Genomic DNA, 10,412 nt, shown 5'->3' on the forward strand with positions numbered 1-10,412 from the left:
GCCCTCTCCTGGAGGAGCCCACCTCCCTAGCTCCACGCCCTCTCCCAAAGGACGCCCACCTCCCTAGCTCCACGCCCTCTCCCAGAGGACGTTTGCACCTTAGCTCCTCCGTATTCCAACAGCATTTGGGCTAGAACTTGAAGGCAGCTGCCCAAGTGCTCATCAATTAATTATTTCCTTTAGCCACTCATTGGACCACTTGTAGGGAGGGCTGGGCTTGTAGTGGGAAACACATGGGTTCAGTCCTGCCGGTGTCTGAAGTGTAGAAGGTCCAGCCTTCCTCTGGCCTCCATCCTCCCCCCACTCCCAGGACAAAAGGGGTAACTATCCTACTCTGCAGAGCAGCTGTGGGGATTCGTGGCACAGCCTGGGGCAATGCCAAGCATGAGAGTTCAAATGATAGGGGATGCTGACACGCTTCCCACCCTCCCTTTTGTGCTCAGCCAGAGGGCTTGGAGGCTCTTCGCGCGGGTCAGGTTGGAACCACGAGGGGCAGATGTGGAAGCCACTAACTGTGGCACTAACCCGTGGGTTGCCGGCAAGCCAGGTAGCCTCTTTGGGCCACAGACTCATCATCTGGAGATGGGGCTGAGCCAGTCTTTTTCTACCCTTTTATGGAAATAAGGGAAAATGATACTCTGGAGAAAGATTATGTCAGAGTCAGTTCTAGAGTGTCCTGGTAGCGCCCGCAGCAGGATGCACACATGATCCGCCCCGGGGCTTTCATGGTAGGGATTCAGGCAGTGTTTAGGGAACGAGGGCATTTGCCATAACCAGCCCCAGCCAGCCATTCCTGTTCTCGAAGCTCCGTTCTGGGTTTTCCAACTACCCGAGCGCACCGTACGTCCCCTGCATCAGGCGAGAACTACTTGCCAGGACTCCACCATGTCAATTTTAATTTCCAACATTGTGTTGTGATGTTTCAGAGTTTATACAGTTCCCAGGGAGAACCAGTCGTCACCATGGCAACCTGCAGGCCACTGCAGCGAGAGAAATTAGTGCCTGCGCAGACCGGGTAATTGCTGTAGTCTTTTCCTCCTGGGTTCCTAGTAGTGGGTGCTTGAGCACAAATGCCAAGTGGGCGCCAGCCAGCGAGGGTAATAGTGTGCAGCCATAAACTATCTGTTAGCTGATGCTTACATTTCAGACAAATTGAGGAGGCTGTCAAAGGCATTAGCTTCTATCCTTTCCAGGGAATCGCTCTGAGAGATTTCACTAGGGGAAGGGAAAAAAGAGAAAAGAAACATGAGAGAAATGACCGCGTCTGCATGATCATGAGCTGTGCGTGCACCCCAGCGACTAGAGGCCCCTCTGAAGAGGAGCGCCCCGTGCCGCTTGTCCTTGCGGCACAGAGCGCTGGCCTCTCCGGTGGGAGCCCGGGTGGGCGCCTGCAACCCGGCGGCCAGGATGCAGGCCTCATGCCCCGGATGTGCCGCTCACCTCTGGGGTATCGTACCTGCGCCTCACGGTGTTGGCCTGCTGGACGTGGACGGGCCCTTTGAGAAAACCTGGTCAGACTCCTTTGTTTTATAGCTCTAGAAGTCAAAACCTCAGACTCAAGAACAGAAGCAAATAGCATTTATATGAAGGCTCAGGACTAGAAATGAATCTCTGGGGTCAAATTCCATCACTCTAAAGAAGCTTTAATTTAGTTAGTTTTTTTTAAGATAGAGTCTCGCTGTGTAACACAGGCCAGCCTGGAACTTGCTTATGCAGCCCACGCTAGCCTGGAGCTCATGGTGATCCTCTTGCCTCAGCCTCCCAAATGCTGGAATTACGGGTGTGTGTTACCACGCCTGGCTGGGAGGCTTGATTTGGGTTGAATCAATTTCTTCATAACTCTACCCCTTGGTCTCCCAGCGCTCTTCGGAGCTATTTTGTGTAAGGTGTAGCTGGTGGCTGACCCCTGCATTTACATGTCCACCATGGACTTCATTGTCCTCAACTGTTTTTCTCAAAACACTGTGAGTAAAAGGAGGACAGCAAATATTTTCTATGTCCTTCTGAATTACTGATGGCTTCATAGTACTGGGTAGGGAATGAATGAATGAACTGAGAATTAAACTGCTTGTGTAAGGAGACATAGGAGCATACACAGGAACCTAATAAGCTCACTTAGTATAAACAGCAAATGCCGTGCAACAGGAGCTCAGGTCAAGATCAACAAGAATGAAAAAGGAGGAAGGAGACTTGGAGGAGGGAGGGCAGGGCAGGAAGGGGGAGGAGGCGAAAAAGGAAAGGGCTGCGGCATGAACAAGGGACCACTCCTCCTCCTCCAGAGGACTGCGATCTGCATCGATTGTCAGCGTGGACTGATAAAATCGAACATGTAAAAACAATTCACAGAAAGAATGAAAACCCGAGATCTTATAAAGGAAACCTCTTTGTGACCTGTCGGCCCCGAGCAGGTGGGTAACCACAGGGCCACTCCACAATGCCAGTGTAGGTCGCCACTTGCCACCAATTGAGAAAGAAGTCTCAAAATCACAAGCTGTACACTTGTGTGCTTTTAGGGTTAATGTCCACTGAAGGCTTCCGACTTGACGAGCGCTCCAGCCCACTGCGAGGCAAAGCCTAAGGCAGCTAATGTCTTTCTGAGCAGCACAGTAATGGGCCCCCTGGGCCTGCTCATCTTATTCCCACCTGTTTACTTCACTGTAGCAGTTTGCCTTAGTAGGGAGCCTTAAGGCATTAAAGTTACCAAAGCGCAGCATTTAAACCTGAGATTGGGCATGGGATGGGCTCAAGCAGCGGACGTGTCTGTAACCTAGAGTGAATTTCCTATGAAGCGCAATATTTTTGAACAATTATTTTTAAAATTCTTGTTGCTTTCTGATGCTGAAGGAGCAGAAGAGCTTCCCCAGGGAGCTGAGCTTGACGGTGAGCATCTTGGAAGATGCACATCTGCTTGGCAAGTCCAGTAGGTTGCTCAGGTTAGCTGTGATGCTGCCGTGGAGTGCTTTGGCCCAGGCTAGCACTAAGGAGGGCGCTGGGAGGCTGTCTTTACAGCGAGGGGGACTTTGGTCCTAGGCGCTAAAGCCCAGGGAGAAAGGACGAAAATAGCATCTCACAAACATGAGGACGTGCTGTACGATCAGGGTGCCTTACACTTCTGATTGGTGCCTTCAGTGAAACAGCTATAGATATGTCTGGGCTACACTTATTATAAGTTAGGTATAAAGGTTATCTTCTGATACACAATAAACTTCTAGCACGTTTTCTTCTTTGGGGACGTTATCTAAAAATGTGACATAAGGGAATAGGTACTCTAGTAGAAGGAGAATTTTTATGATTGAAATATATCATCTTTTCAACTTAAAAAAGCATAGTATCACTTATCAAAATGCATTCAGTTCTTTGAAGGAAGGTTAATTATTTGGATTTTAATGACTCTTGAAAAAATCACACCTTTTTTTCAAAGGCCCCTAGATATTACTTGTATTATAAAGATAAAAATACTCAGGTTTCCTACGTACAATTTCTCTCCTGGAAAAATTACCCCTTTCAACTCTTTTTTTTTTTAAAAATCATTATTTCAATTATGACTATCTTTTGATATGCAGCATCTTACTTACATTTTCATGACCTCATTAAGTCCTTTGAAGGCTTGAGGTGGAATTACTCTGACTGGGAGATAGGTGAGTGATCTAGGAGAGAAAAGAGGGAGCTAAGAGTTTAAGGATTAAGCCCGGTGCCTTTTAGGTCTATGAATACTGTGTGTGTGTGTGTGGGATGTGTGGGGTGTGTGTGTGTCTGTAGAGTTAGCAGTGGATTCACGTTGAGAGTTCTAACTGGTATCAGTAAAGATAGAAGCCATGAATCATTTTTTACTTCATAAAAATATACATAATTTGATGGTTAAGATTATGAATGTGAGAGTTCAACTCCCGGGGATCAGACCTCCCTGCCACCTGGCGGTGTGGCCCCTCCTGAGCGTGTTATTTAAGCCTCCTATTTTCATTTCTTTATCACTGATGTTGGAAGAATAATTCCTATTTCATAAGATTATTTGGTGATTAAGTAAACCAGGTAAAGGCTAGAGCCTGGCACCAAGTCAATAGTAACTAATTCTAGAGTGGCCCTCTGGGCTTCACTGAGTGGATGGACAAAAAGCTGTTTGGAATAGAATAGAGAAATCAGCAGTGAAAATATAGTGGGAAACCACGCAGGTGGGAAAAGGGACGATTCACTGAGACCATACTGCTAGGTGAGAGGGCAACTGGGCTGCGGTATGTCACCCCGCCGATAGCCAGCATCCTTTGGACCAGTCTGGCTGGCTAGGCAGGTGTCTCCTTGCTCCTTGCGGCTCCATGTGCATCCGTCCCAAAGCTGTGACATGTTGAAGAGGACAGCCACCCCCGACAGGAGGACGGGTCTGGTGTCGAGTAGCCGTGCTCCCCTGCTAGAACCTCCCAGCAAGCGCTCAAGGACATGTTGTGTCTTGCCCTATGCCATCTTCCTGGGGCAGGCTGGTGGGATATTGCTTCATCTTGGCCACTTTACTCCTACAGTTAGTTCACAGGGCCATCTCCTGCCATTTGGTGGAGTGTCTGTGTGACAGCATCTCCTCCAGGTACTCACATCCACAGGGACAGTTTAGCCTTCTTAAAATAGAAGTAAAAGCAGTACACAAGATGGCAAAGGGAGTGACCATCCTCAGTCGCAAAGCTAGGACAGGATGATGTGGGCAGATGATTCAGGAGGCCTTCTGCAGGAGGAGGACGCGTGCCTGGCCATTACGGAGCATCTGCCGCCGGGCAAATGCTTGGCCTAAGGGGTGGCCGAGGGAAGTGCTGGGAAGGGACTGTCCTGGAAAGGAGGACAGCAAGGACAGACACTGCCTTGTTGTCCACGGCCTATGCACCAGGGGCTGCATTAGTTGGAAAGAAGGAGCATTTTCCCTGTGATGAGCAGATTTCAGTCAGTGTAAGAAGGGACTTGCTGCTGCGTGGGTTGCGCAGAGCCACGTAGAACCTTATTTTATTTACTCAATAATGATGTAAAGTACATAGTTTCCTTTGATAGCAGAAAAAATTAGGTCATAAAGAGATTGAGTTGAGAAAGGTAACAACCAAGGAGACCAACCCCAAGGGCCCTTTCCACGGTGCAGTGCTTGGTAGCCTGTTTTCTCCTGGAGAGCAGGGTGAGCACAGAGGCATTGTAAGCTTGCTTCCCTGTAAGGAGGCGTGTCACACACACTGTCACCAGCTCTTCCTGCTTTGCAGCTAATGTAGAGGAGCTTTAGAAATTTCATTTGAGAAAAGTGCTTTTGCTCAAGACAGCTTCGTAGAGATGCTTCAACCCAAGAAGAAGGAATCCCAACTCAGTCCTGAGTCTGTTCCTGAGGACTGTCCTGCTGAGCACATTGTCCACCACCCAAAATTATTTACCAGCAGATCTGTGAAAAGCAGGGACAGAGGAGGGTGTAATCTTCCTGCAGTGGCGTGTTTGCTTCCTATATTTCTTCTGGAATCATGTCCGCTTGGCTTACTGATTAAAAACACAGTTTTATTGCTCTCTACACTGCCAAGCCAATAAATTTCCAGAAGAGAAAGCTGTATTCTACTGCACCCCATGCAACATCAATAAAGCTGACAGCCAAACTCTGATTCCAGAGTCTTTATTGCTGGGGAGAATGCAGCGCAGAGCATATTTTGGAGAGTGTTTACATAAAAGCTTCGGCAGAATCCTTCAGAGCTGTTTATTCATGCAAATGGAGCTCAGAAGCCGGCCTTCCTGCAGGAGGTGTACTCTTCCATACAGGAGCCTGCTGTGGCTCCCAGGGGAGCAGTTCAGTCCTGATGGAGCAGGGAGGCTGCCTGAGCTTTTGATGGGTGTGGATGAAGGATGAGGAGCGAGGGTTGGGCAGAAGGGGTAGAGGCCGTACATCATGCACCTGCATCCCCAGCGACGACGGGACAGCTCTGGTGCAGCAGAGGTTGTGCAGAGCTGATGTGGGTGCTCCAGAGAGCAGGGAGGCCACTGTGAGGAGAGGAGAAATAGAGCTGAACACTCACAGGACACCAGTGGCAGGTGGCTTTGCGAGCATGGCTGGGCCAAGAAAGAGGCCTGAGAGAGGCTAAAGGGAACTGGCTGGGACAGGCGCCTCATGATTTTGACAACAGATGTGCTCCCGTGGGATGCCACCGAGAAACCAAAAGTAGTTAAATAATCTAAGATGATAAATAAATAAGTAAATACACACGCGCACACTTGCCTAGAGTGAGTCAAGATGAACACTAGGAGGAAAGGGCATAAAGTAGTTAACCACAAGCAGAAGGACTCGGAATGGACTGATAAGAATGTTACCTGAAAGAAGAAAGAGGGTTAACTCAAGCGCTCTGTACCTGAGGGGCAGATGGAAGAGCAAGATCTACCATCTGTTGAATGAATGACTCCTGCTCTCCTTCTCTCCTTCCTGCCTTTATTTTTCTTAGAGTTGGTCAGGCATACACGTATTCCTGGAATTTTGTGTGCTTCAGGAACTCTGGTGGAAGATGTGGTCAACACGGAAGGAGGACGTGGGGAGAAGAGGCCACAGGCAAGGATGGCTCAGGGTAGAAAAAGAGATGAGAACTATGCATAAGGTAAATAAAAATCAAGAGAAGACACTGCCCCATCTTGACGGGTCTGTGCCCTTGCAGCTGTCCACCAGGCCCTCGCGGCAGCAAGTGAGAAGGGCTCAGGAATACCAGAACCAAGGATGAGGAGACACCACTAGACCATCTTCACTCCCTCCGGGTTAACCAGAACTTCCTTTTTTGTTTTCCCCTGCCAACCCTCCCCCTGGCAGTGCACGACGCTGTGACTTGTCACTGTAAACTCCGCCCTAGCCCAGTCCCATAGAAGCTCCACCACTGGGTCTGCAGCTTCTCTTTTAGCCACCCTCCAGCTCCAGGCCATAAAGCATTTCTTTGCTTCCCCCGCTTCTCTTTGGCACTGAGGAAGGAGCCTTACACTTTTGTCTCAAGCAAATGTGTCACTGAGCTCCAAACTGTCTGAGAAGGCCATCTCAGGTAGATGACAAAGAACCAGGATTACTTGGCCAGCACGAGTTCTCCCTGTAGGGTAGAGAGCACGTCTTCCAGAGTGAGTGAATGCCTGCGGCGGCCAAGTCCAGCAGCTCCTTCTGTATATTACGCGTCCATAGCTCTTCACTGCCTAAAACTTTGATTTTAGTTGAGTGGATGCAGCAGGTGGCACCTGGATTCTGACCCTGACCCCACTTGCCAACGTGCCTTTGCCACAGAGGTTGAAGCAAACCCTTGAATCGATAACAAAGGCTGCCTTTTCCTCACAAGCTCTTGAGCCTCTGCTCAGCTCCACCTGCTGGTCTGCAACCCTTCCATTTGGCGGCTGAGGAAGCGAAGCCATCTCTGCTCCTTAGCACTGGAATGCAGCTGTTCATCCTCCTCTGGGATCTGTTGATTCCCTGTGTCTTTGCTAAAGCTCTGGGCATCGTCTAAGCCGGACCCAACCAGCTTTCAGGAGCTTTGCTGTCCCCAGAGCTCACAGAGGAGTGAGACTCTCGCTTTTCCTCTTCCTGAGCACCAGATCTCCATCTACCCCTCTGTCCTGGTTCCTTTGAGGTTGCTGCTCAGCAGAGCAGTTCCTGCTTGCCGTGTGGTCACGATCAACCTGGCGTCTTTTGCTGCTGGCATCTGACTTCCAAATAGGACCCCTGACCTTCATTGGGACCATGGGCTTCAGCTACAAAGTGTCTTCACACTGCTTCCTCAGGTGGCTCCCTGGTGGGCTGCAAAATTTACCCTTGAGAACAGAGGATGACTAGGTGGCTGAGGCTCTTGACTGAACTGCTTCCCTGGAATTCTCTTCCTTCGATTGGTGCTTCCTCGCGGGTCACATCCTCTCTTCAGAGCAACCTTCAGCCACGCCCTGGTAAATGTGCAGAAGAAAGGCCCCATCGTTGGCTCCCGGGGAGCATTCTCAGAGGTGTGCATCTGCAGCCCTCCTTCCTAATACCTTTTCTCCCTCAGCTGCTGATGGCTGAGACCACCTGCAGCCAACCCACCCCAGTGCACCCTCAGTCGGGGTCCATCCCTGAGAGAATTTACAGCATTAAGAGAGAGCCACTGATCTCAAGGAAAATTGTGGCAAATTCTCTTGCCTCCTTAGTAATTTCTGCTGTCTCTCGGCCCTAAGACATGGCCGTGGTTTCTTTTTTCCTTCTTCTTGACTTCCTTGAGCTTAATGGTACAGATGACCTTGGAAAGTTCCAGTCCACTGGCTGGGGGACTAATCCTCCACAATGCCGGCTGGAGAACTCCCCAGCTCTCCTGGAGGGCTCGCAGGCCTCCTTTCAAGGAAAGTGATGATTTGGAAATCTTTGCTTATAAAAGCCTATCAACTGAGAGACACTTGCATTATCAAAGCGTTCTTTGTTCTATGGAAGGATTCACTGCTGGATTTCTTTAAATAGCAAATTCCCCAGGTGAATGGAAGATAGGGTTCAACTGATACTTTTTTTTTTTTGCTTAAAAAGATAGGCACTGCATAAAGCAAATCAGACCTGCATGTCTTTGTTACCCCTGGATTTCTCAAGGGTGTAATCCGGTTGCAGGGCAGGCCCACCTTGTAGGGTCCACAGGTGGGGAGGCAGGGGTGGAGTGGCAGTCCACGGAAACCCCAGGGTTCATCTGGAGTCCCCAGTGCTGGGTTGTGGCCATCTATCACCTTGCCACGGCTTTTATTTTTCCTTTTGCCCAACACATGGCTGAAGTGAAGTATTTTTATTCATTACTTTCTGTTTAAGAAAACAATTTATGGTATTGATTTAAGGGAGCTACGAACACCCATCTAATTCCTATAGATAATGAGTTCATTACTAGAGCTGCACCCTGAATTATAGATGGCAAAAAATCCGAAGGAAGGAAAAGACAAATCAGAGAAGGTCAAAGCTATTTCTTTGCTGAAAGAACTTGTTGCAATGGGACAGGGTTTATTTATTTAAATTCAAAAAACTGTTAATTATTACATAAGATCTTGTTCTATACTTAACAGAGATTGAAGATTTTCTGTGTGCTCTTGAAACCTGCTCAATAAGTATAATGAACTTGCTTTCATTATAATTGAAATAAACAGTTTCAATTTCAACATCGAAATACAAATGTCTTTCCCGTTCACAGGTGATTTTTTTTTTTTTTTTTTTGAAGCAGGGATTGAACTCAGGCTCTTGCGCTTGCCAGGGAAGCGCTTATTCCACTGAGCCATCTCCCCGGCTCTTCACAGGTGGTTTTAACTTTCAAGTTTCCTAAGGCCTGGATCTGTTTAGTAACTTCCTGAGAGAAAAAAATCTTCCTTTAGTATAGATGGACATCTAGTACGATAAGCTTTGTATCGGAAGATTTGAAGATGCTCCTTAAAAAATACAACTAGGGCGGCTTACAGGTTCTCTAGGCCAACAGCCCACTTTGCGGAGGGAAAATCCTCAGGCAGCAAGGGTGAGATGACTTCCCTCAAGCTGGTGGCAATTCAAGAGCATGCCTGGGTTGCAACACAGGTCACCTCCTTCCTGGTTTGGTGTGGTGTCCTCCACCAACTTAGCTACAACTGGCACTGTCCCCTTGGGGGCAGTTCACAGACACCCCCACAGGAAGCTTCGCTTTTTCTGGGAGAACCTGGCCTGAAGGCAGCCCTCAGCGTACTGGGGCGCTGGCTCAGTCATCCACTTCGAGTTGCAGCACCAACGCCTCTGCTTTCAGAGAGCCCTGAACCTCCCCTGGGGTTTCTACCCTTTCTCTGTCCTCCTCTGAGCTTGGTGGCTGCACACCTTTCCACTGCACTATTATTGAGAAGCTGCCAGGTGCATTACAAATCTAGTTTCTCTGCTACCAAAGACCCTGAGTCTGGGCTCACACTGTCTCCTGCTTCTGGCCCTGTAGGCCTCGCCCACTGCCACTCCTGGCAGCTCCTCCCTTCACCTTTGTCCCCGGTTGGTTCCCGACTTGGTTCACCTGCCCTTCTGGCTTCCCTTGCCCAGCCTAGACCCTCGTCCTGGAAACCCCCTAGGTCACTGCAGAGCTCGGGGTGCTCCTGTGCTTCCAGGTTTATCTCACATCTACAGATGCCTTCACCCTGCATCCATGTCTCCATCTTCCTTGCCTGCTGCGTCACGTCTTCCCATCCTGTGGCACTGTGCTGTCCCTAGGACAGTATGGCCCCCTGTGGTATAACCACAGCCCAGAATGGCCAGGCTGAGTGGAGAGGAGCTACAAGTGCAAACACTATGCCAGGCTTTGAAGCTTTGGTAGAAAAGACAAAGAATGTCACGAATCTCATTAATTTTTGTATTGATTGCACATGGAGTTGATGCTATTTTATGTATGCAAGAATAAAGCATTTTATTAAAGTTATTTTTTAAAAACTTAAAATGCAGCTACTAGAAAATTTTA

At 48.8% G+C, this 10,412-nt stretch overlaps 1 protein-coding gene across 1 annotated transcript in view; it reads right to left on the minus strand.

Annotated features, from left to right (window-relative positions):
* Nucleotides 1-10,412, minus strand: part of Lhcgr (luteinizing hormone/choriogonadotropin receptor) — a 67,500-nt gene that overhangs the window by 41,367 nt on the left and 15,721 nt on the right. Inside the window, exons 2-3 of the mRNA XM_004627744.1 lie at nucleotides 3,576-3,647; nucleotides 1,141-1,215 (exon numbers count right to left, since the gene is read on the minus strand). Of these exons, the coding sequence (XP_004627801.1) occupies nucleotides 1,141-1,215; nucleotides 3,576-3,647 (147 nt within the window). The remainder of the gene's footprint in view (nucleotides 1-1,140; nucleotides 1,216-3,575; nucleotides 3,648-10,412) is intronic.

The sequence above is a fragment of the Octodon degus genome, unplaced genomic scaffold (assembly GCF_000260255.1).
Source record: "Octodon degus isolate 3935 unplaced genomic scaffold, OctDeg1.0 scaffold00020, whole genome shotgun sequence".
NCBI lineage: Eukaryota > Metazoa > Chordata > Mammalia > Rodentia > Octodontidae > Octodon > Octodon degus.